We start from the raw sequence: 27,013 nt of genomic DNA, 5'->3' as shown, positions 1-27,013 counted from the left end.
TAAAGTGATATATCAATGACAAAATCAATTAGAGCCATGAGGAGCTTCGAACCTGCAACCTGGGTTACTCCCAAGCATGTGCCTCACACCACTGAATCACGTGGTACATAATGAAAAAATATTTTGTATTTTTCAACCAATTTTTGTATTTTTCACTGCTGTGCTGTAGGTTCACTCCAGCCAGAAATGTAACAATTTGTACAAATTGCTACAAAGCTTCTGAATAAATAATGTTTGAATCAGCAATTCACCATACAGGAGAAAATGTGGAATTGGTATGAAGAACTGGAAGAGGGGAATAGAAAAGAGGAAATGGAATAAGAAACTGGAAGGAGAAATCGAAAGGACGAATTGGAAAGGAGGAAATGGAATAAGAAACTGGAAGGAGAAATCGAAAGGACGAATTGGAAAGGAGGAAATGGAATGAAGAATTGGAAAGAATGAATTAGATTGGACTTATAATGGAAATAGAAAGTAAACCAATGTAAAGGAAGGAGATGGATGTACTAACTTGGACCTGCTGGGGTCGCAGAGGAAGGTGGTGTCGAAGTAGGCATTGAGCATGTGGTCAAGGGCAAGTTTGGGCTGGGGCACCTTGACTCGTGCCAGGATGGTCTTGTGGGCATTGCGGCCCTCGTTGCGGACTTTAGATAGATCTAACGGGATGTTCACCCGCTGGAGCCGCGCCTGGGTCTCCTGCCCGTACAGATGCACCTGCCAAAATCCAGACAATGTTACTTTATCATATACTGTCCGAGGGAAAGAGGGTAGCCATGACTGCCATCCGAAAAACATGAGCAAGATGTAAAGAGTATGAATGCATGTATTGTTGATGGTATCCTTCTGTGCATTCTTTCATTATAGTCATACATATTCATACACACGCTCAATCCTCACAAGTGTAGCACAATCCTCACAAGTGTAGCAAGGTAAACACACACACACACACACACACACACACACACACACACACACACACACACACACACACACACACAAAATATAGACATTTATAAGCATGGGGAACACCACTCACTGCGATGAAATAATCCTTAATCACAGAGTGATGAAGAAGAGGCTCAGGAGATTGTTGTCTAGACAGCATTCACCTGATGTTAATGCTGGGAAGAAGCAGGGTACAGCTCGCCAAGCATGTGTTGTCTTACCTGCTGAGAAAAGTAGACAAGTTGCTGTTGCTTGGCTGCGCGGTAGACCTGCAGCTGCTGGAAAAGAGTTCGCATCTTCCATTTTCTGAAGTAAAACTGGACATACCGGGCCGCCTCCGCCTGTATCGTTCCTAGGGAAAAAGGGGGGCATGAGACCGGTGTAGCAGGGTACACAGTGGTATATCTATTAATCTACCATATATTCTAGTGCCAAATTCACTAGATGTGTTCACTTATTATGTTGTGTTGATTAAGCACAAAAATACTTAAGTAATTACCCTGTCTCATTTTCCTTCAAGGTTAAACATTGTCATATTTTAAATAATATATATATTTGATGCTAGCTCAGAGATTTCGATAAGACAAGAGTCATTAACACCTGGTCCAATCTCTGTATTGGCTGTTGCTTCTGGGTTGGCGATTTTAATGCAATATGAGCAAGGTACTGGCTAATCTAATCTCTGTGTTGTCTGTTGCTGCACTGATTGATTAAAGAATAAATATGAATAAGATTAGTGTAGATATAAATAGGAGATGCTATGAGCCAATAGGCATTCTGCAGTTTTATTTCTTGGAGGTGACATGACTGACTTAACATCTATGAATGAGTTTTGGTTAATAGAAATAGGTGTAACTGCATATGGGCCAATAGGCTTTCTGCAGATAAATATTGATGACATGATTGATAAATATTGATGACATAGGATTGTTCACAGAAAAAAGTCTGACTATGACTGTCCCCTAAAAAAACAAAAGAGATGGTCGTAGTCGTACTTTACACTACTCACAATGCTACTCACCACCAACACACTACCACCAACAAACCACCACCCATCACTACAACCGATCACCATCACACTACTACCCATAACCAACACACTACCACCCACCACCATCACACTACAATCCACCACCAACACACTACCACACACAAGCTAGCTACCATATCCATACTCTACACACTCACCTTCACCGAACCTCGTGCGTTCCTTTATCCTATTAGCGATCTCGGCGTTCTCCTGGTGGACTTTAGTCTGGTGGGTGCCTGAATATGAGAGAATGAAAAGATAAGAATGGGCTCTCACAGCCCTCGCAGTGTGCTTCTATATTCCCTGTTGTCCCAGACAAGAAGTCTGTATTTAAGTTTGCCTTCCCAGGTGTATAATAAGCTTCTGAAGACAATTTTCTTCAATTATGTAAGACCACAAATATACATTTCTGCCATACATTACATTATAAAACAAAATGTGAGCAGTAAACACAAGTGAGAAAGAAGGATGCGGTTAATGTAGCGGCAGAATTCCTCACTATCCTGATGGGTCCCTCGTCACTCTAGTTTCATTTTACTATTTTCAGTGACAAAAAATGGTGAAAAATTTGAAAATACATAATTCAAAGGATTCTTGCCAAAAAATTAGTCTCAAAAATAATTAAATATATTTTAAATATACTATTATGTCTACACTGCCTTGCCTATATATGTAGGTGGGATGATATAGCCAAGAACAAATTTGCATATAGTAACGTTAACCAGTACTATGTGTGGATTCTTGGTGTACTTAAAGAGCAACTATTCTGTGCTGCAAGTCAAGAGAGGCTATACCACCGTCCTCACCGGTGTCTAGGTCGTCTCTCTCTACACCACATGTCTTAGGAATGGTTGTGCCGGTGCAGCTGTTATCTTGTGTCTTATCTTCAGTGCCCTTCCCCTCCACCACAAGATTTGTGTAGTAATAATACTTATTCCGGAGAGGAATTGAAGCCTCATCGTCGTCACAACCATTGTCTTCCTCTCTCGTCGAAGCATTATCGTCTTCCAAGTTCCACGGATAACTGAAGTTCTTATCACTGTGTCCTGTGCAGCAAGGGAGGTGGGGTTCGTCTATGTCGGTGGACCTTGTAAACTCAGGATGGCCTGAGTTGTTTCGTTCACATTCATTTTCAACCCTATCTTCTGGATGTGGGGAGTCCCTAGTGATGGCATGAACCTCAACAATATGGGTCTCTGATTTGTTGCTTAATATGAGTGATGACTGTTCTCTGTCACCGTCAGAGGAGTTGAGGATGAGCAAAGATTCCTGTGTGATGGTCCTGAAGAGACGGGTGGTAGGGACCTGGGGCGCTGGCTTGTTTTTCGTCACAATGGCTACTTCCTCCACATCAACGTCTACTTCTTCAATGCCAAAGACTACTTCTTTCATGTCAAAGGCTACTTTCTCCACACCAACGTCTACTTTTTCCACGTCAACGCATACTTCCTTCACATCAAAGCCTACTTCCCCCACATCAATCTCCAGAAGTGATTCCGTGTCTGCCATGTCCCCACTAAGTATAAACGCTCGAGTGGCTACACTACTCAACGCACACCCCAGTATACAGAGCAGAGTGTGGCTGATGCCGTGCTCCTCCCTCTCATTGTGAAGCCCCACGCAGTCACGTCCTTTATAAGCCAATATATTTTCCATCACCATTACCAATATTAAAGCTGCTTGCTATATAAACCATTAGTTATATTATATCTGGGTCAAGCTTTTTCTTAATATTGTCTTCCCTTGTGGACACCTGTTCAATTTTGCAACGAAAATGGATCTTAGTTTGAATATTATCGACAGCAAAATTCTTATACAGATATGTCCACATATTAAAAGGCTATTCATAGCCCTATGGATAGAGCTTCGACCTCACAGACGTGGGGTCCACGGTTCGAGACCCATACAGCCCAGGTGAATGGAAGGTCCGTATATTGTCATAGAGAATACCACCTGTCCTTACTTTAAATATATTATATTTCTTCGTTTGGGATGCAAGCATATAATGCTTTTCGAAATAAAAGCACTGGAAATTAACAGGTTTTTGTGTGACTAATGAGCGTTGATCTCAACAGCTTCGTGGGGAAGGTTCGTGTGCCAGCCTACACCACCTGTTAGGCCTGGTCGACGACCGGGCCGCGGGGACGCTAAGCCCCGGAAGCTCCTCAAGGTAACCCCACCTAACTTTTCGAGAACGACAGATGCAGCGTCCGCCTCGCTTCCTGTAGATCGGGAATTGAACGCCGACTTCCAAGAAGCAAGACCATCGTGCTGCTGTCTAGTGCAAGTGCTTATTAGAAATTTAAACGTTTCGAACCTACATGGTTCATACGAAACGTTGTGTATAAGTTTTTAATGTGTAATACAGTCTACAGTTAATTATTTATTTTTCTTTGCCTCGTACAAAGATGACATTTGGAGAAATCCTCTTCCAATTAAACCAAGATGCAAGAGCACTGGTCAAAGGGATAAAAGCCCTAAACAAGTAAATAATCAATACAGAATATGCAGTTATATTCAGTGAAACATGAAACAAAGAAAGAGATGTACCAGGTGATACTGGCATGTCGCTTTCTGCTGAAAGCGACATGCCAGTAAAACTATTTACCACATACAAGGGATACAAAAACAAGGATGCCATGACATGAATCCGGAGAGAAGGAACGGTGTTCAACCACTGGAACCTTCCGGATCGAACGCCGACCCTGCAAAAAAAGCAAAACTGAGGCTCTATGGAGAAAGTCAAGAGGATGGGAGGGGGATACCAAGTGAGACAAGAAGTAATGTACTTACTCTCCTTGGGCTCTATCACTTCCTCAGCTTTCCTGTGTTTCCTGAGCATGTAGGAGCGGATCGCAGCCTGGATTTTTATGATCTTCTTCACGCTGGACTCGTACAGTCTGCGGAAGATCGGTGTCACATTCACTTCAACTTACCAACTGTCAGTAGCCTAACGTTAACGTGTGTGTGTGTGTGTGTACTTACCTAGTTGTACTCACCTAGTTGTGTTTGCGGGGGTTGAGCTCTGGCTCTTTGGTCCCGCCTCTCAACCGTCAATCAACAGGTGTACAGATTCATGAGCCTATCGGGCTCTGTCATATCTACACTTGAAACTGTGTATGGAGTCAGCCTCCACCACATCACTTCCTAATGCATTCCATTTGTCAACCACTCTGACACTAAAAAAGTTCTTTCTAATATCTCTGTGGCTCATTTGGGCACTCAGTTTCCACCTGTGTCCCCTTGTGCGTGTTCCCCTTGTGTTAAATAGACTGTCTTTATCTACCCTATCAATCCCCTTCAGAATCTTGAATGTGTGGTGTGTGTGTGTGTGTACTCACCTAGTTGTGTCTGCAGGATCGAGCATTGACTCTTGGATCCCGCCTTTCGAGCATCGGTTGTTTACAGCAATGACTCCTGTCCTATTTCCCTATCAGCCCCCATCAGCCCCCTATCAGCCTTGTGTGTGTGTGTGTGTGTGTGTGTGTGTGTGTGTGTGTGTGTGTGTGTGTGTGTGTGTGTGTGTGTGTGTGTGTGTGTGTGTGTGTGTGTGGCGTCGTGCGACCTGTTACGCTGAAATAAGAAACACTATCACCCAAAGCACAATGACTGCACGTAAGCAAGTAAGCAAGTAAGCAACTTCGGAGAGTTAATTTTTCAACTTCCTTCTCAAGTGAAGAAAAATGTAAAGAAAACAAGCCTTACCCTTAAGGCCTTATCTTAAGCCTTACCCTTAAGGCCTTATCTTAAGCCTTACCCTTAAGGCCTTATCTTCAGCCTTACCCTTAAGGCCTTATCTTCAGCCTTACCCTTAAGGCCTTATCTTAAGCCTTACCCTTAAGGCCTTATCTTAAGCCTTACCCTTAAGGCATTAATATCATTCTACTAGTTTTCCCTTTGTATTCCTATCATCATTATAAATTAGCCTAAGAAGTGTTGGTAGTGTACCTGGAGAGGAACTCCTCGTTGTAGTACTTGAGGAAGACCTTGTCCTTGCCAATGGCCCAGCCCTCCATCTTGAGTCTCACCAGCAGGAGCCTGGCGTTGTCCTTCGTCACGTCAACACACTCCCCGTAGTCAAACGCCAAGAACTGGTATCTGCCCAATAACACGATCAAATTATTCAAAATTTATTAAAAATATTCTCTCTTCATCATCAAAATTATTTAACTTGGAGGAAGTGAATGATGAGCCAGTATGACTGTGTACTACATGGCAGGGATATGAGGATAGGAGCTACGATAGGAACGATGTCCAATTTGGATCATCGGGAATCGAACATCGGGCCTGCAAGAAACAAGAGAAACCACCCTAAAAAAACATGGACTGGCTTACCTTCGTAGGAACTCGCGGTAGGAGATCCTGTGAGAAAACCCTTGCTGGCGAATCCTGATGGTATCGCACACCGCGTGGTATTTGATCTGATGCTTTATCATGTCTCGGTCAAAAATGGACTCGGAATTATCCATATTTGAGCGGATGCAGCGCAGGAAGTGTGGCTGAGAGTTGGTTAGCTTGTAGAGAAGCTCGATGAGGGCGTAGCGCAGGTTCGTACCCAGGGTCTGGGTGTGTTTCGTCTGCGACAACCGACCCTTCGACTTGGTGTTGAACCGCTGCACCACAACACATATTGTAACACATAATTATACATAATGAGTATGTTGTTTAAGTGCAACACATCATAACTATACATAATACTTATGTTGTAAATTGCAACACATCAAAATTATGCATGATGATTATGTGGTATAATTACAATTCATCATAATCATATTTAATGATGATGTTGAATTACAGCACCATAATTATACTTAATGACTCTTTAATTGCAACAAACCACAATGATAAAATGATCATGTAAGCTTCAAAGTATAGATGTTATTATGTGGTGCAAGGCAATAGGAATGTGCAGTGATGTAGGAGAGACAACATTTAGGAAATGTGAACGTAGTCATCAAGGGTTTCATGTCTCTAATGTGTGCACACTCTGATGATGATAGTGCTTGTGGTGATGATAATGGTGATGATGATGGTGGTGAGGATTATGATAACGATGACTAGAGGCTAACAATGCTCCCGTCCCCAGACCTGACCCGGGACTGAATACAACAGCTATACACTCACTCTCGAGTCCTTCTTCTTGGACAAGACTGCGGGAGCCTTGTCCTTGGTCTGGGAGTCGAGGTTCTCCAGGGTGACGTTGCCCGTCTTGGTCAGCTTGTTGCAGAACATGCCCCGGATGTACTCATTGGCTGACTGCCGCAGTGTCTGAACCACTTCTGTCCATGCCAAAAAAAAACATTCGAGTTATTGATTTCGTGTTTCAAATAATGGTTTGGTGTCAATGTCCAGGATAAGTTTGTTTGGTTTATTGAGGACCATCTGTAAGCCAAGGTTGCAACCCACAACAGTTGTCTAATTTTGGGGCTAAAAATTTTTACTGCTAGGTGGACAAAGGTATCAGGAGTAAGGTAGGACAAAGGGGCATAAGAGATGGGGGAATTATATGTCTATAGAGTGTGAAGTTTACTTGTGCAATTTCTTAATAATATTTTCTAAGAGAAGGGGAAGAGAGGTGAAAGTAAGGAGGTGGTGGGGACTCACCAATAGAGACGTGGTCACGGTTCTTGCGAAGGAAGCCTCGCGCATCGTATTTGACCCGCCCGACGTAGTGGGAGATGGCGTAGGTGAACTCCGACACCCGCTGCATCTGCTTCTGTATGCACCGCTGCTCCAGCTTGCCTGAAACCCATCGTCGTCGTCACCTTCACAATTTGGTTCTCAGGATATCAAACAAATCAAAATTGTTATATTTTGGGGGGTTATCATGACACGAAAATTCGATTTTTTTTTTTTTTTTTTTAGATTTTTGATCACAATGGATATGGCAAATGTTTTTCAATACCAGATAACAAAAAGTTTTTCTTTACAATACCAGAGAACGCTTTTGTTTACAATATCAGAGAACGCTTTTGTTTACAATACCAGAGAACGCTTTTGTTTACAATACCAGAGAACGCTTTTGTTTACAATATCAGAGAACGCTTTTGTTTACAATACCAGAGAACGCTTTTGTTTACAATATCAGAGAACGCTTTTGTTTACAATATCAGAGAACGCTTTTGTTTACAATACCAGAGAACGCTTTTGTTTACAATATCAGAGAACGCTTTTGTTTACAATATCAGAGAACGCTTTTGTTTACAATACCAGAGAACGCTTTTGTTTACAATACCAGAGAACGCTTTTGTTTACAATACCAGAGAACGCTTTTGTTTACAATACCAGCTAAAAATTAATACAGAATCATAACAACCGAAAAGTTAAAGTTCTGTGAAATTTATGGAAATACATGGGACAAATTAATACGTACAATTACTGACTTACCTCATCTGGGGAAGTAATGATCTCACAACTTACCTTAGACTATCTGGAAACAATAATAGTAACACAACTCACCTTAGCCTATCTGGGGAAGTAATGGTCACCCAACATTTCTCAAGAGTCTCTGAACCAGCAATGAACAGCTGCTCACCTAAATCTTAGATAAAAGAGAAATACAAAAGGGGATGGGGGAGGGACACAATCACCCTACACCTCCCTCTTCACCCTGTATCTACACGTTCCTCTTCACCTTACAAACACTCCCCCCCCCCACCTTCCCTTCAACTTACAAGAAAGGGAAGTGTCGCTTCCACTTGGGTCTCGACTCTCGTCCTCGAGAATGGCGAAGATGCCGCTGCTCTTGGCCAAGAAGAGCTCGAGGATGTGTCGGTTGTCGGGGAAGGTGAAGGTCTTCACGGGGATCCCTTCTTCCTCGTAGTCTTGCTGGGACGGTGGGGGGAAGGGAGGGGTGGAACATGGAGCCGTTATATCTTGAGTTCAACATGCACATCTCGCGTGCTATACACACATCTCGAGTGCTATACACACATCTCTTGTGCTACACACACACATACACATCTCTAGTGCTACACACACATACACATCTCTAGTGCTACACACACATACACATCTCTAGTGCTACACACAGAAAAAAATATATAACTCTTTTGTGATAGTGTTACAAATTTTATGAAATCTTTATAATTTTAGGAAAATCAGTTGGACAAATTTGAAAGCACAAAAAGCATTTTTGTAACATCTTCCGTGTTAAATTATCTATGTAACACAACTACTAAAATGCTTGACCTCTACTAATATTTCAAAGCAACTTTGAACTCTAACTGAAAGCTGAAAGTTAGTTAACTCTAACTTAAAACTGAAAGCTGTGTAATATTGACATTTTATATATATCGGCTTGAGAGGTTTGGTGGGTTCGTACGCTTCTGGTTAGGCAAAACAGTGGTATTTTTTTGAGGAGTGGCAAATCGAGGATTGTTACTGTTGGGATTGTTATTTTTGAGATTGTTATTTCAGCTCACCATCTCCCAGTTAAAGACATACTGATTGTAGTAGTACTGGATCTGCTCGTTGACCACGTTAACCAGCAGGTTCTCCAGGCTGTTGTGGTCGTTCGACTCGAAGCCAAACATGTCGAGGATTCCTATGGCGTAGGGGTCCCCACTGTAGAGGGAGAGATGGTGAGAGAGAGAGAGAGAGAGAGAGAGAGAGAGAGAGGAGAGAGAGAGAGAGAGAGAGAGAGAGAGAGAGAGAGAGAGAGAGAGAGAGAGAGAGAGAGAGAGAGAGAGAGAAACCAGAGAGAGAGAGAGAGAGAGAGCGAGAGAGAGAGAGAAACCAGAGAGAGAGAGAGAGAGAGAGAGAGAGAGAGAAACCAGAGAGAGAGAGAGAGAGAGAGAGAGAGAGAGAGAGAGAGAAACCAGAGAGAGAGAGAGAGAGAGAGAGAGAGAGAGAGAGAGAGAGAGAGAGGAGAGAGAGAGAGAGAGAGAGAGAGAGAGAGAGAGAGAGAGAGAGAGAGAGAGAGAGAGAGAGAGAGAGAAACCAGAGAGAGAGAGAGAGAGAGAAACCAGAGAGAGAGAGAGAGAGAAAAACCAGAGAGAGAGAGAGAGAAACCAGAGAGAGACAGACAGATAATGACAGAGAGACAGAGAAACAGTCTTATAAGAACGTCCACAGCATAATGTTATATATCCATTTAACACTACCCATCACAGAGTGAGAAGACGCAGCTATACCATACACCATAGCCCCCTGATTCTGCCCACACAAGCTCTCATCAACTCCTCAAGCCAGGAAGAAAGAAGCGAAGGATGACTCACAAGACGAGCCGGGTGACGGAGAGCTTGGAGTTGATGGCGTTGACGAGGAAGTCGACGACTCGGCAGTAGAGTGTCCTAGCCAAGGAGTCCCTGCCGTGCTCGGCCTCGTGCTGGGTCTTCCTCACCGACTCCACCGACTGGTCGGGCTTCACGCGGCAGTGGTTGCACAGCGCCCAAGACAGCTTTTTCTCCTCGATATCCAGAAGTCGACACACTGTAATGAATGCGAGAGTGAATGTGACAGTAACCAAACTACACTCAACAGTCATGTTGAGGATAGCTAGGAGGACGAGGAGAAGGCCCCTGGTAATGCAAAGATTATTAGTCGGCCCTGTCAACGGAAGGATAACTAGAAGAAGGTCCTGTCAACCAAAGGATAAGGAGGCCGTGGTAGTATAAGACACAAGAGGCCGGCGAGTGGGAGAGTGTCCTGGAGTGGGTGACGTAGGTGGTGCGGGAGGTAGCAACCTACCTTCGTCGACGGGCTCCAAGTCAACGATGGCCGCCTGCTGGTTGCCAGTGAACTCCACGTTGCCGAGGATGAGGATGGCAGCCAACACCAGGAAGATTGTGTGGCTCTCCCTCTCTCTGAAGCCAATCACCTGCCACCAGAACACAAACTGTTCATATTCTGATCATACGCGTCTCATCCTATGCTCATACACTTCTCACACACTTCGCATACACTCCTCATCCGTGTCCTTGTACGAGGCCTTCATGACATTGTCCAAGCCTTTCGTGACCTTATATAAGCATTTCATGACACACATATATATATATGTTGCAAGGTTATACATTAAGAGCATCCGATGACTATCGTAAGGAGTTTCCAGGACCACATCTACCGAAGAGACCCATAACTTACCTCAAGAGCTTGCTCGATGATTGCAAACTTGCGGGCATTGGTGACTTCGTTGTCGTAGGGATGCTTGGCCAAGTAAGAGTACTTCCTGCCTACCTTGAGGCCATATCGGGAGAGACGGGAGGTCTGGGAGAAGCCGTCGTACATGTAGTAGAAGATGTGGAAGTTGCCCTCATCTCTGTTGGTCAGCAGGTCCCGTCCTCATTAGTTCCACAGATCTCGTAAATATAATTATTAGCAAAGATTTCGTAAACATGATTATCAGCAAAGGAGGAAGAAGTACTATGAATGAGGAGATGGAGGATGAAGGAAAAAGAGGACGGAGAAAACGATAGAGGAAGAAAAGGAGCGAAAGAGAAGGAGAAGAATGATAAAGGATAAGGAAGAAGAGGAGGAGGAGGCCTACCCACCTAGGCCTCTCTGTGACCCGGAACTTATCGAGCATGAGGAGCCAGACGATAACCCCGGAGATCTTGCCGGTCTTGGAGAAGGTGATGTCGAAGTAGCGGGTGTGGCGGGTGGAGTTGGGGTTGAGCTGAGTGACAGCGTTACCGAAGGCCTCCAGCACCGTACACACCTTCTCCATCTTGTCGATGAGACCCGGGTTACTCTGCCGCAACACAAACACAACTTAAAAACATTTAGAATAAAGGAAATTGCATTAGGCCTATATGCCCATGCGAGGCAGCTCATATTTGTATCCACCCAAAGTCATTCATATATATGCGACTGGAATATTACCCGGTAATTTGTTCAATAAGTCAACAATATTTATAAGGTCCGGATTTGTAGCTGATCCAGCCTACACAAAATCATCTTCGTGTATAGAAGGAAAAATGACGCAGTAGTCCTGCCAAAACTTTAATACCCAAATTCTCTCTTAAACTTCGTAACATTTATTTTTTAACGTTAAAATTCAATTCAAAATTTATTCAAATTTCATGACATTACCTTTGACATTGCAAAGTTTACAGACTAAGCCTCAGTTGCCATTGCTTGAGTTAATACTCGTTTTATTTCTTGTGGCAGTCAAGGAGTGTTTTTCTGTACAGCAAAATGTTGATTTCAAGCACGTGAGCAGCCTAACGGGACAGCAACCCCCTCCCTCCCTCCCCCCTCTGAGTGTTCTATAAGAACAACTTTTCTTTTGAATTTCTAAGAATACTGAATTTCCGTTCCTGCTATTCTCTGCCTTCGTTGATCCGTACAAGAGTTGTCACATTTATTGAGACTTGTGTGAGTGAGGCTAGACAACACTTGGATTTATAAATGATGAGGCAGTAGGACTTGTTCCAGACGTAGTGCTCGTCAACACCGGACAGTAGGCCTTGTTTCTGGAGTAGTTGTCCACAGTACCACTGCCAGTGTTGTTGCCGAGGCTTAGAGAGTTCAAGAGAGTCACCACAGACCAAAAGTCTATGGTGACTCAGTACTCACTACCGGAAGTCTATGGTGACAGTATATTCACTAGCATAAGTTTATAGTGCCTCACTATTCACTACCATACCTAGTGGTCCACGACTAATTACAACAACCAATGGGAGTGTTTATAATCTCTCCCTTAACATAGAGATCAAACCTACCCTGTTCTCCTCCCTATGACCATTCGTTAATATAACTTAAAACTACAATCAACCTCTTTGACACTTACAAAGCCAATGTATGAAAACTGTTTAATGAGTTGATGGAAATTGAATGTCTTGCCACTGCCAGACTCCCCTGTGAGAACGATAGTTTGGTGTTCCTTGTGGTGCATCATGTCTTGGTGCGCGCGGTCGGCCATGGCGAAGATGTGGGGGTCGTTCTGACTTCGAGACTTCGACTTGTATTTCGCTTGGACCTGAGTAATTATCAAGGTAAAGTGCGGTCAGGACTGTATGGTAATTCATTCCAGAGAGTCAGATACTATTCAAAACTATGATGTGAGAGAAGGACTATATTAACTACTATTCAAGCACCACTCCGCCACTCAACGACCTCCACCCCGCCACTCAACCCCCATCCCGCCACTCAACAAACCCCCACCTCGTCACTCAACAACCCCCACCCCAGCCACCTGTACACTCACCTCTTCATCATACTTGCAGGTGTGAGCGAAGGGGTTGACGGCCAGGAGGACATCGGCCACCCAGGTGTACACGTGGCCCTCCGACCACCGCGAGAAGAGACAATCCAACACCACCTGCCAGAAGGACGCACCACCTGGTTACTCCTGTAGACCACTAACACCTCGTGTCTCTAGCAATGTTGACAGCTGGTTAACACACACTTACGAGAGCTTCATTTTAACCACTAAACTACAGAATTAAATTATTCTTTAATCAATTACATTAAAGTGTGCCCTTCCATATGCGAGCCTTTTGGAGCTATTATAACAACGGTAGAAGGCTTATAAGCAGTATTATCAGCCTAGGGTTAATAAAGTATTAGAGGTGCTTTTTATAGTATAAAAGAACAGCAATGTTAATATGACAGGAGACGGCCAGGGGCCAGATTCACGAAAGCACTTACGCAAGCACTTACGAACCTGTACATCTTTTCTCAATATTTGGCGGCTTTGTTTACAATTATTAAACAGTTAATGAGCTCCGAAGCACCAGGAGGCTGTTTATAACAATAACAACAGTTGATTGGAAAGTTTTCATGCTTGCAAATTGATTAATAAATGTAAACAAAGCCGTCAAAGATTGAGGAAAGATGTGCACGTTCATAAGTACTTGCGTAACTGCTTCGTGAATCTGGGCCCAGGTGCCTAATATGAGGGACCCCTATAATAGATACACCAGAGGGGCTAAGTTGGTGTATGATAGTATGAGTAAGGCGGTGTGTGTGGGGGGGGGGGGAGCGGGAGAAAAGGAACTTACGTCTTCGTTGAAGAATTCCAGCGAGGCCAGATCGTCAGTGACCATCTTCTTAGGCTTGCTGAGACGATCACTCTGCAAGAGAAGCCAACGTCACACTAGTCTGATCTTCTCACACTGACACATCAAGGTCATCCTAGTATGATCCACTCAAACTGACACGCTAAGGTCACCCTAGTCTGGTTCACTCACACTAACACACCGAAAGTCACCGTAGTCTGGTCCTCTCAATCTTACACTCTAAGGTCACCCTAGTCTGATCCTCATACATTGACACAACAAGGTCACTCTAGTCTGATCATCATACACTGACACAACAAGGTCACCCCTAGTCTGATCCTCATACACTGACTCAACAAGGTCACTCTAGTCTGATCCTCATACACGGACTCAACAAGGTCACCCTAGTCTGATCCTCATACATTGACAACCTAAGATCACACTAGTCTGATCCTCATACACTGACAACCTAAGATCACACTAGTCTGATCCTCATACACTGACAACCTAAGATCACACTAGTCTGATCCACTCACACACAAACAGATGAAGGGACGCACAAAACAGTAGAAAACAAAAGAGAAGAGACAGACAGCAAAGCAGACGAGACAAACAACAGAGCAGAAGATGAACTAGAAGAGACAGACGAGGGATCAGAAGATGACTTCAGAAGAGAGAGACAAGTGAGGCAGAGGATGAAGCAGAAGAGGAGCAGAGGAGGACCTTGAGGTAGCCCTGGCGAGCGATGGCCGTGGTGGGACGCCTTGGGCCTCAAGTCGGAGTCCAGGAGCCGCTGCCTTCTCCTCCACCAGTAGCTTCTTCACCTGCAACAAGTATCATGTTACTCTGCAACACTCTTACACGAGTCTGCAAGAAGGCGTTATGTTTGCAACGCTCTTACAGTGAGTTTGCAAGAAGGCGTTATGTTAATCTGCTATAAGATATTATGCTCTCTTGCAACAAATTGTTATGTTAATCATGAACCAAGGCGCTGCCTTAGTCTGCAACAATGCTCTGTGCAAACTGTGTAACGAAGGTGACATGTAAGTGTGCAATAAAGTGTTAAGATAATTAATTGTTGCAAGTTGATGTTGCAGTCTTGTACTTACGTGTCCACTAACAAGATCTGTGCCTCTTACTTTCAACATGTCTTAGTCGGTATTTACTAACCGTTTACGAGCTCCGAAGCGCTACGAGGTCGTCTATAAGAATTATAACCTTTGACTGAGGACGACCTCCTAGTGCTTCGAAGCTGGTAAAGAGTTGAGTAAACTACAACTACGCCATGATGGAGGTAAGAGATACACGGATGTCGTAAGTGACCACGCAGGTGCTTGATGAATCCAGAGCAGGAATGTAAGACAAGGGTTGGGGAAGGTCGGAGCGATGAAAGTACAATTAACTTTAAATGTATCACGTACAACATTACATCAAATATAGTCACAAGAAACGTGATGAATCTATGAATAAATATTGAGACCATATAATGGGATCGAACCCGCGATCTTGAACTCCTCAGGCACAAGCACTACCGACTGGACCATGATGGCCTAACACTATTTCAAGCAGAAGTACTACGTGACTCACAAGATGTGTGGAAGGTTTAATCCCGCACAACCATCCAAGTTCACTGTAAAACTTGGATTGTGGCACCGCATGGTACCGTCCACATACACCATGTGACCCAGGTGCTAGTTTGCCTGTGAGACTTTGAGCCCATCATGGTCCAGTCGGTGGTGCTCGTGTCTGAGGAGTTCAGGGTCGCGGGTTTGATCCCATGACAAAGCCTCAATATTTGAAGATTAAGATACGAGACGTGAAGGTGAGTGACTACTGACCTGTGAGGCGGGGTGAGGCACACCAGAGACGTGAAGGTGAGTGACCACTGACCTGTGAGGCGGGGTGAGGCACGCCAGAGACGTGAAGGTGAGTGACCACTGACCTGTGAGGCGGGGTGAGGCACACCAGAGATGAAGGGGTGCTCCAGGAGCTCCAGCATGACGGGGCGGTGGTCCGGGTTCTTCACCAGGCACCTGCGTCACCAGCACCACTTCTTAGTCCTCCCAACTAAGAACTAAGAACTCCCTCTTATGACATCATCCCCCCTACTGTCTTCCTGCCTGGCCATCTGACATGCTCACTATGCTGGCTGATGGCCATGTGATCACTTCTCTAACTATAGGCAGTCACAATTCACATTCCCCAGAATAATCACCATTAAAGGTTCTCTCAAGCTCGTGAATAAGAATCATTAACTATAGTTACTTACAATCCCTACACTGATCACTTTTTATATTTATTTATATATTTACAATAAGGTATATTAGGTTGAAAAAATAAATACATTGGGTTTGATTGTAACAATCTTGCAGAGCGTTTAACAGCGTTTCGGGGGAGAACTAAAGGTTGCCAGAAGCGCCTGAGTAGGCATCACTATCTATAGATACTCACTCGGATATGAAATCGATGAACTCCTGAGACCAGTGAGAGGACCTCTTGAGAGTTGGTGGCGGGTTGCGGACGACCTGGAAGATTGCCCTCACTGGGTGGATATCAGCATAGGGAGGGTCTCCGTCCGCCAGCTCAATCGCCGTGATGCCTGCGGTAAGAGCTTATGAAGCATGCACACAACGCCCTCTAACGTGGAGCAGTGGTGCGGACATTAGCCGGTGTAAAGCAAGTTTTACTGGTTCTATACACTTTATAGCCAGTGTAAAGCAAGTTTACTGGCTCTATACACTTTACAGCCAGTGTAAAGCGTAAATAGGGAGTCGTGTGTAAAGCGTAGACACGCTTTACACACGACTTGTAGTTGAAGACGTTCGAACATTTCCTGAACAATGCTTAGCTGGCAACCATCTCTTCGAATCGTAACTTTGTAGATGCTTCGCCCATATCCTACAAATACCAATACTTGCCAGCCCTCGATCATCGTCGCCTCTCACTCAACAACAAATAACAATTGCCAACAGAACCTAAACACATAACCTAACCTACGATATGCATAATATGCTAATAGATAATAACATTAATTTATATTTGGAGAAAATTCCTTTTATAAATTAACAGCATGTTAAAAATGATGAATGTGTCTTTGGGGTAGGCCGCTGGATGGAATGATCATAGCTTGAGGATGAATTGAAACAATGGCGAAATGCTCGTTAATCTATCCACTAAACCTCCATCCTTAACCTAACATACCCCAGGCCTAAATGTATAAAATCTGTATTTATAACAGAGAATGTCTCTCTGTCTGTCTGTATGTCTGTCAGTCAGGGCTTGGAGGCCAAAAGCCTGGGGACAGCCTCGTTAAACTTTGCAAAATTCATGGTAATTATATGCGGAGGCCTGGTCGACGACTGGGCCGCGGGGACGCTAAGCCCCGGAAGCACCTCAAGGTAGGTGCCACAGAAAGTCTGGGTTAACCCAGTGCCCCCCTTGAAGGGAAGCATGGCCCCAATGCCCCTTCTTCATGAATTATGTTAATTAAATGTTCGACCCCGAGTCCACGCACTTCAAAATTAAGTTAAATAACACAGTCCATCCTCCTGTCTTGGTAGTACTTATAGTAACGTTCGAATACTATACTATGTATACTATTATTATACTATGTATAGTATGAGGATCATAGTATATATACCGACGTACAACGAAATTAGAAAGTAGAAATCTGAACTATTGAGTTAGACAAACTGGAAATCTATATTTTACTTGTGTTGCTTTGACAAACTCAACTGAACTAACCTAACCCCCCCCCCCCTAGGCCTAATACACGACATCTGAGGCCTAAGATAGTACACATGTGTCCTATACTAGGCCTAGGAATATTTAAATATGCTTTTCAGCTTCATTTATTTTACAATAATTCCTTACTAGTCAGTATACTACTATCTAAAAGCTAAGTACGAACGAATTCGTGACTATTGGCGACCATCACAATAGGTACTATTTAAACAAGAGGACGGGTTGAATAATAGTGAAGTGAGATATTACCTAAACCTATGTTGAGATGAGAGACACATTCTGCACGCAACCTTTTGGTTTATGTGATGGGGCAAGGGCGTGTGTGGGCAGGGAGGGAGGAGATGGGGCAAGGGCGTGTGTGGGCAGGGAGGGAGGAGATGGGGCAAGGGCGTGTGTGGGCAGGGAGGGAGGAGATGGGATAAGGGCATGTAAGGAAAACTACATCCTTTGATAAAAAGCGGTAATCACAGAAAACTGGTGATGTTGTGAACAATGATAAATGAAAGTCATTAATTCCCAACGATGGCAAATGGGACAGTAGCAGCTAATGATGGGTGTGTTGTTGCCTCCCCGAGGACTCGAACCCCGCCACTCACCGAGGGACCAGACATCGCAGCGGTTGTCGTAGTCTTGATCAGTCTTCTGCTCACACTCGATGACCTCCGGAGCCATCCAATATGGCGTCCCCACCGACGTCCCGCGCTTGTCCATCGTAGCGTCCAGGTGGCCACACTGACCTGTCAACATGCTCTGCTCAGTGTCTAGTGACCACACTGTCACCGTCGAAACTCACACACTCGACCAGTCGAGCTGTATAACTCACACACTCGACCAGTCTGGCAGAATATCTCACACAGTCGACCAACCATGAAACCCAAACTCACCAAAGTCGACCAGCTTGATGTTGCCCTGGTCGGTGATGAGGACGTTGAGGCCCTTCACGTCACGGTGCATCACGTGGGCCTGGTGGAGGTGACACACTGCCTGACGGAGAACACATTATCCTTCAGTACGCGTCCAGGTACCTGAAGCTACTGTGTACCCCAGAGTACCTATAGCTACTATGTACCCCCTAAATACGTTTATCAGCCAATTAAAACATCAACTAGCAGTACACTTGTAAGTCATCAAGTAAGAATACAGACGCAAGACACCAACTATGAGTACAAAGGTGAGACAAGAGGCTGACAGAGGAACTGACCAGGATGACCTGCTTGAGGATGTAAGCGATGAGGGGCTCTGGCATCCTCTCTCCCGCCATGGTGTAGGCCCGGGCCAGCTCCGAGACGGTGCCGTGGCTCACCAGCTGTGGAGGAACACGGGTAGCTCTATAGTAACACTATATCTATGACGTACTCTATAGATTAGGCTAGTGCGGGGGGCCTCTACCATAGGTTATAAAGGGGGGGCACTAAATTAAAACGTACGCATATTAAAACATAAAATATTTACTTGCAGAGTAAATTAATTCACTTATTTTTTAATTTGTTATTCAGCCCGATAATACGACAAATATGTCTGACTCTTCAGAAATAGTATTACTTACATGTAGGTATACTTTTGACACGTCAAAAGTAGCACAGCTACAATTTACAATTTCTAGATTTTGCATGGACAAATTTGTTAATGATACTGGAAATGTCTATTTCACTCAGGAGTTCATATTCAATGTTCATTAGAGAGGGATCATTCAAACTGTTTTGGCCCCTGATGCTACTTAGTTCATTTTGAATCCTTCCCGGTTTTAAAAAAGAGCGTTCTCCGTGGCAGCTGGTAACCCAAGAGTGACAAATAGATGGCGCAAGACATCTTCTACATTTGGAAAACAAGAATCCAAAGAATTGTTAGTTATCAAACGGTTCAAGTGCCGCCACGAGGTCGTGCATGGCGCCAGTGTCAGCAGCCACGAGGTCCTGCATGGCGCCAGTGTCAGCAGCCACGAGGTCCTGCATGGCGCCAGTGTCAGCAGCCACGAGGTCGTGCATGGCGCCAGTGTCAGCAGCCACGAGGTCCTGCATGGCGCCAGTGTCAGCAGCCACGAGGTCGTGCATGGCGCCAGTGTCAGCAGCCACGAGGTCGTGCATGGCGCCAGTGTCAGCAGCCACGAGGTCCTGCATGGCGCCAGTGTCAGCAGCCACGAGGTCCTGCATGGCGCCAGTGTCAGCAGCCACGAGGTCGTGCATGGCGCCAGTGTCAGCAGCCACGAGGTCCTGCATGGCGCCAGTGTCAGCAGCCACGAGGTCGTGCATGGCGCCAGTGTCAGCAGCCACGAGGTCCTGCATGGCGCCAGTGTCAGCAGCCACGAGGTACTGCATGGCGCCAGTGTCAGCAGCCACGAGGTCCTGCATGGCGCCAGTGTCAGCAGCCACGAGGTCCTGCATGGCGCCAGTGTCAGCAGCCACGAGGTCCTGCATGGCGCCAGTGTCAGCAGCCACGAGGTCCTGCATGGCGCCAGTGTCAGCAGCCACGAGGTCCTGCATGGCGCCAGTGTCAGCAGCCACGAGGTCCTGCATGGCGCCAGTGTCAGCAGCCACGAGGTCCTGCATGGCGCCAGTGTCAGCAGCCACGAGGTCCTGCATGGCGCCAGTGTCAGCAGCCACGAGGTCCTGCATGGCGCCAGTGTCAGCAGCCACGAGGTCCTGCATGGCGCCAGTGTCAGCAGCCACGAGGTCCTGCATGGCGCCAGTGTCAGCAGCCACGAGGTCGTGCATGGCGCCAGTGTCAGCAGCCACGAGGTCCTGCATGGCGCCAGTGTCAGCAGCCACGAGGTCGCTGCATGGCGCCAGTGTCAGCAGCCACGAGGTCCTGCATGGCGCCAGTGTCAGCAGCCACGAGGTCGTGCATGGCGCCAGTGTCAGCAGCCACGAGGTCCTGCATGGCGCCAGTGTCAGCAGCCACGAGGTCGTGCATGGCGCCAGTGTCAGCAGCCACGAGGTCGTGCATGGCGCCAGTGTCAGCAGCCACGAGGTCCTGCATGGCGCCAGTGTCAGCAGCCACGAGGTCCTGCATGGCGCCAGTGTCAGCAGCCACGAGGTCCGTGCATGGCGCCAGTGTCAGCAGCCACGAGGTCCTGCATGGCGCCAGTGTCAGCAGCCACGAGGTCCTGCATGGCGCCAGTGTCAGCAGCCACGAGGTCCTGCATGGCGCCAGTGTCAGCAGCCACGAGGTCCTGCATGGCGCCAGTGTCAGCAGCCACGAGGTCCTGCATGGCGCCAGTGTCAGCAGCCACGAGGTCCTGCATGGCGCCAGTGTCAGCAGCCACGAGGTCCTGCATGGCGCCAGTGTCAGCAGCCACGAGGTCCTGCATGGCGCCAGTGTCAGCAGCCACGAGGTCCTGCATGGCGCCAGTGTCAGCAGCCACGAGGTCCTGCATGGCGCCAGTGTCAGCAGCCACGAGGTCCTGCATGGCGCCAGTGTCAGCAGCCACGAGGTCCTGCATGGCGCCAGTGTCAGCAGCCACGAGGTCCTGCATGGCGCCAGTGTCAGCAGCCACGAGGTCCTGCATGGCGCCAGTGTCAGCAGCCACGAGGTCCTGCATGGCGCCAGTGTCAGCAGCCACGAGGTCCTGCATGGCGCCAGTGTCAGCAGCCACGAGGTCCTGCATGGCGCCAGTGTCAGCAGCCACGAGGTCCTGCATGGCGCCAGTGTCAGCAGCCACGAGGTCCTGCATGGCGCCAGTGTCAGCAGCCACGAGGTCCTGCATGGCGCCAGTGTCAGCAGCCACGAGGTCCTGCATGGCACCAGTGTCAGCAGCCACGAGGTCCTGCATGGCGCCAGTGTCAGCAGCCACGAGGTCCTGCATGGCACCAGTGTCAGCAGCCACCTTAGTGTCAACACTTCAGTCACCTCCACAAATCTTTCACCAAAGACTTTCTTCCAGATTGTTCGGATATGATTTGATAAGATTTAATCTAAATCTTTCTAACAAATTTATTTTTCCTCTAATATGTCTACTGCATATATTTCTCCTACACACGCACACGCACATCCCCAAGAAGGAGCCCGTAGCAGCTGTCTAACTCCCAGGAACCTATTTACTGCTAGGTGAACAGGGGCATGAGAGTGAAAGAAAATCTGCCCATTTGTTCCCGCCTCAGCCGGGGATCGAATCTGGAACCTTAGGACTACGAATCCCGAGCGCTGTCCACTAAGCCGTCAGGCCCATGGCTCCATTCTGTGCTTACCTCCATTACAAACCATATCTGATGTTCTTCAAGCTTTGGAGCCCTTTTGAGGAAGATGCCGAAGAACTGAGGAAAGTTGTCGTGGTGGCTCAGCTCGCTCAACACACGATATTCCTCCTCGATCTCCTCAATGTTCTCCTTGATGTTCTCGATGATCTTGACAGCCACACTCTTTTCATCTGCCAAAAAGAACGCTTTTAATTAAGTATGAACGGTATAGCGGAAACTGGTAGGCAACACCAGGCACCTGTGGAGAGCAAGAGCAACTCTACATTATCACGGTTACAGTTTTGTCTTGTAAACCCTAAGCTAATCAGAGCTACGAGAGAGTCGACAATGGCGTCTCCAGCTACTCACAGTTAAGCTACGAGAGAGTCGACAATGGCGTCTCCAGCTACTCACAGTTAAGCTACGAGAGAGTCGACAATGGCGTCTCCAGCTACTCACAGTTAAGCTACGAGAGAGTCGACAATGGCGTCTCCAGCTACTCACAGTTAAGCTACGAGAGAGTCGACAATGGCGTCTCCAGCTACTCACAGTTAAGCTACGAGAGAGTCGACAATGGCGTCTCCAGCTACTCACAGTTAAGCTACGAGAGAGTCGACAATGGCGTCTCCAGCTACTCACAGTTAAGCTACGAGAGAGTCGACAATGGTGTCTCCAGCTACTCACAGTTACAGGATGTACTATGATGACAAATGTAGTCATCATAGTACAAACGAAAATAGAGGGAATACACAGGAGTAAAAAAAATAGTATACAGTACTAGAATTTGGAAGAACACAAGAGAAAACATAGAAAACAAGATCAGAAGGGAACCACTGAAGATGAACCTAGAGTGTGGCGCTTGAGTGTCCACTTACGAAACCTCTACATCTTTCTTCAATTGTGAGCTTAGTTCATGAATTTATTAAACAATTGATTGGCTACAGAGTGGTACGAGGTTGTTTATAACAATGACAACCTTGGGTTGTGAAGTTCCACGGCTCGTAAACTGTTGAATAACAGCAGACTAAGTCGCCATGTTTGATGAAAGATGCACAGGTTTCGTTAGTGGACACGTACAGTAGATGTTTGATCAATCATGGTCGACGTGGAATATGGAAAACGACAAACGTGATACCAATATTCAAGACACCACATACATCAATGCTACACCCCATACATCAACGCTACACCACATACATCAACGCTACACCACATACAAGAACGCTACACCACATACATCAATGCTACACCCCATACATCAACGCTACACCACATACATCAACGCTACACCACATACAAGAACGCTACACCACATACATCAACGCTACACCCCATACATCAACGCTACACCACATACAAGAACGCTACACCACATACATCAACGCTACACCCCATACATCAACGCTACACCACATACAAGAACGCTACACCACATACATCAATGCTACACCCCATACATCAACGCTACACCACATACATCAACGCTACACCACATACATCAACGCTACACCACATACAAGAACGCTACACCACATACATCAACGCTACACCCCATACATCAACGCTACACCACATACATCAACGCTACACCACATACATCAACGCTACACCACATACATCAACGCTACACCACATACATCAACGCTACACCACATACAAGCACGCTACATCACATACATCAACGCTACACCACATACAAGAACGCTACACCACATACATCAACGCTACACCACATACATCAACGCTACACCACATACATCAACGCTACACCACATACATCAACGCTACACCACATACATCAACGCTACACCACATACATCAACGCTACACCACATACAAGCACGCTACATCACATACATCAACGCTACACCATATACAAGAACGCTACACCACATACATCAACGCTACACCACATACAAGCACGCTACATCACATACATCAACGCTACACCACATACAAGAACGCTACACCACATACATCAACGCTACACCACATACAAGAACGCTACACCACATACATCAACGCTACACCACATACAAGAACGCTACACCACATACATCAACGCTACACCACATACAAGAACGCTACACCACATACAAGAACGCTACACCACATACATCAACGCTACACCACATACATCAACACAGCACCACATACATCAACACAGCACCACACAGATCAACGCAGCACCACACAGATCAACGCAGCACCACACAGACGTACGCAGCACCACATACATCAACGCAGCACCACACAGATCAACGCAGCACCACACAGATCAACGCAGCACCACACAGACGTACGCAGCACCACATACATCAACGCAGCACCACACAGACGTACGCAGCACCACACAGACGTACGCAGCACCACACAGACGTACGCAGCACCACATACATCAACGCAGCACCACACAGATCAACGCAGCACCACACAGATCAACGCAGCACCACACAGACGTACGCAGCACCACATACATCAACGCAGCACCACACAGACGTACGCAGCACCACACAGACGTACGCAGCACCACATACATCCAAGCTACAGCACAAGGACCCCTGGAGACTGGTGCTCACAGTTCTCTGCGTCAGTAGCCTGGTAGACCTCAGCGTAGGTGCCGGCAGCGATGACGGTCTGGAGGGTGAAGCGGTCGCCGGGTTCCGGAGTGTTATGGAAGTCCAGGTACTTGCTGAGGCTCTCGTACGCCATCTTGGGGTTCCTGCCGCCACCGATAACTTACATTAGTATTCCCAGCTTCATACTTACATATCTCTAGTTACAAATTACTAGTTACATGTGAATAACAAAAGAACGTATTAAACGTGTAAATGAGAACAAATAATAAATAAATAAACAAATGGACGACACTAAATTTCATAAAATTAAACTCATTTTTTGCTAATGTGTTCAGTTTTGGCCTATAGGCTGACTAGTCATAGCGGGGCTCTTAGGACTACATGATTATGGATACTGATCAGTCACGAGAAGGTTCATAGGCCTACAGGCTGAGGAATACAGTGATGACATAAACTTCAAGACGTAGTTCAAACATTTTATGACAACAATAGTTTAAAGATCTTTCATTTCGTTAGTTTCTGTTTGGTGTTGGCTTAAGGCCTATCAACCTTTGGAGGGTTATTAAGGCCTATCAACCTCTGGAGGGTTATAAAGGTCTATCAACCTCTGGAGGGTTATTAAGGCCTATCAATCTCTGGAAAGTTATTAAGGCCCATCAACCTCTGGAGGGTTATTAAGAGCTATCAACCTCTGGAGGATTATTAAGAACCATCCACCTCTGGAGGGTGTGTAAAACTGTGTCATGTAATACTTACGAAGGAGAAACTCTATGATGATATTATGTAGCGATGTATGTGGGCCTTGACGGTCTGGTACTGGAACACTCCTTCCAGTCTGGTACTGGAACACTCCTACCAGTCTGGTGTCTGGTACTGGAACACTCTTTCCAGTCTGGTGCTGGAACACTCTTTCCAGTCTGGTACTGGAACACTCCTTCCAGTCTGGTACTGGAACACTCCTTCCAGTCTGGTGCTGGAACACTCCTTCCAGTCTGGTACTGGAACACTCCTTCCAGTCTGGTGCTGGAACACTCCTTCCAGTCTGGTGCTGGAACACTCCTTCCAGTCTGGTACTGGAACACTCCTTCCAGTCTGGTACTGGAACACTCCTTCCAGTCTGGTGCTGGAACACTCCTTCCAGTCTGGTGCTGGAACACTCCTTCCTGTCTGGTGCTGGAACACTCCTTCCAGTCTGGTATTGGAACACTCCTTCCAGTCTGGTGCTGGAACACTCCTTCCTGTCTGGTACTGAAACACTCCTTCCAGTCTGGTGCTGGAACACTCCTTCCAGTCTGGTACTGGAACACTCCTTCCAGTCTGGCACTGGAACACTCCTTCCAGTCTGGTACTGGAACACTCCTTCCTGTCTAGTGCTGGAACACTCCTACCAGTCTGGTACTGGAACACTCCTACCAGTCTGGTACTGGAACACTCCTACCAGTCTGGTACTGGAACACTCCTACCAGTCTGGTACTGGAACACTCCTACCAGTCTGGTACTGGAACACTCCTTCCAATTTGGAATAGGACTACTTTTTCCAGTCACTAAGTCTTCTCTTCTACACTCTATTTCTCCTGCGTCGCCCCAAACGGCCCACCGGCGCTGCCATCCACTCTCTACTACACTTGGGTAACTGCACCAGTCACGCTGATACATACAAGAGGGGGGAATGGTGTTCAGGGCGGTGTTGAAGGATGTGGCATGAGATGGATGGCCACTTGAAGAGCCCTTGTGAGAACCACCAGCACTAAACAAAGCCGTAAAGGAACATGAAGAGTCTCCTAGTGGACCAGGTCCACTAAACAAGGCCTTCGAAGAGGAACACAAAGTGTCCAAGTAAGGTCAAAGCCCACTAAACAAGATCTGAGATGAGAGTAGCCGGATCGGAGAGGGTCATTGTATACACGTGTGGCGAGTCTCACTGGAACCTTGTTAACCATGAGTAACTTGTGTTGCAGGGTGTTCACGCGAACCGCCACACTACACAACACACGACTCTTGACCGTGTCGTCTGTCCGACGTCCCGTGGTACACTAACCCCTTCGACACTTCCAGCCGCGTGTCGCAGCGGAGAAGGGGGGGACATAGCTCTTGGTTTCCGGGTTTAGCTTCGACTGCAGTCATCACGTTACCTTCCTACTCCACTCTGAGCCTCCTGTCTGTAAACGAGATCAATAAATGTAACGAGAAGTACGTGTGCATTCGCTTAAAGCTAGAACGAATTATTCGCGTAAACAAGTGATGATGCTAGTGAAAAAGAAAATGTGGGAATCCTAGCAAATATTGGTGAGCTGGGGGAGCTAAGCTTGTTAGTGGCGGAGAACCTTGTCGGTGTAGGTCACTTCTCCCTTCAACACCAGTGTTGACAACTCCCCCCTCCCCCCTCGTCCCCCTCCCTCACTCCCCAGTCACTCATCCCCCTCCCGGCTCTAGCCTGGGTATTAGAGGTTAAGGCTGGTTGGGTTGGTTGTTGTCACACAAGTTGATATAAAGAATAAAATTCCAGTATCAACACTTTTCCTAGGTGGGGCTAAGTTGCTAGATTGTGATGGAAACAGCAAGTAACGCCACTTTTCTAAGAACATGTTGTAGTATGGAGTC

The 27,013-nt window shown here is 46.4% G+C and overlaps 1 protein-coding gene across 1 annotated transcript in view; it reads right to left on the bottom strand.

The window, feature by feature from the left end:
- The window catches only part of LOC123772461 (neither inactivation nor afterpotential protein C), a 39,260-nt gene extending 12,693 nt beyond the window's left edge, over positions 1-26,567 (bottom strand). Inside the window, 27 exon segments of the mRNA XM_045765651.2 lie at positions 512-714; positions 1,167-1,297; positions 2,134-2,211; positions 4,769-4,875; positions 5,924-6,073; positions 6,311-6,588; positions 7,100-7,254; positions 7,580-7,717; positions 8,650-8,803; positions 9,400-9,541; positions 10,195-10,408; positions 10,667-10,796; positions 11,060-11,234; positions 11,467-11,666; positions 12,708-12,896; positions 13,125-13,238; positions 13,921-13,992; positions 14,641-14,685; positions 14,688-14,741; positions 15,860-15,950; positions 16,369-16,516; positions 18,258-18,398; positions 18,546-18,645; positions 18,863-18,967; positions 21,846-22,024; positions 24,413-24,555; positions 25,169-26,567. Of these exon segments, the coding sequence (XP_045621607.2) occupies positions 512-714; positions 1,167-1,297; positions 2,134-2,211; positions 4,769-4,875; positions 5,924-6,073; positions 6,311-6,588; positions 7,100-7,254; positions 7,580-7,717; positions 8,650-8,803; positions 9,400-9,541; positions 10,195-10,408; positions 10,667-10,796; positions 11,060-11,234; positions 11,467-11,666; positions 12,708-12,896; positions 13,125-13,238; positions 13,921-13,992; positions 14,641-14,685; positions 14,688-14,741; positions 15,860-15,950; positions 16,369-16,516; positions 18,258-18,398; positions 18,546-18,645; positions 18,863-18,967; positions 21,846-22,024; positions 24,413-24,545 (3,626 nt within the window). The 5' untranslated portion in view covers positions 24,546-24,555; positions 25,169-26,567.
- Between the last annotated feature and the right edge of the window lie 446 nt (positions 26,568-27,013).

Source organism: Procambarus clarkii, chromosome 17 (genome assembly GCF_040958095.1).
Source record: "Procambarus clarkii isolate CNS0578487 chromosome 17, FALCON_Pclarkii_2.0, whole genome shotgun sequence".
Taxonomy (NCBI): domain Eukaryota; kingdom Metazoa; phylum Arthropoda; class Malacostraca; order Decapoda; family Cambaridae; genus Procambarus; species Procambarus clarkii.
The sequence above is the reverse complement of the archived record's forward strand: the minus strand, read 5'-3'. Positions and strand labels throughout refer to the sequence as shown.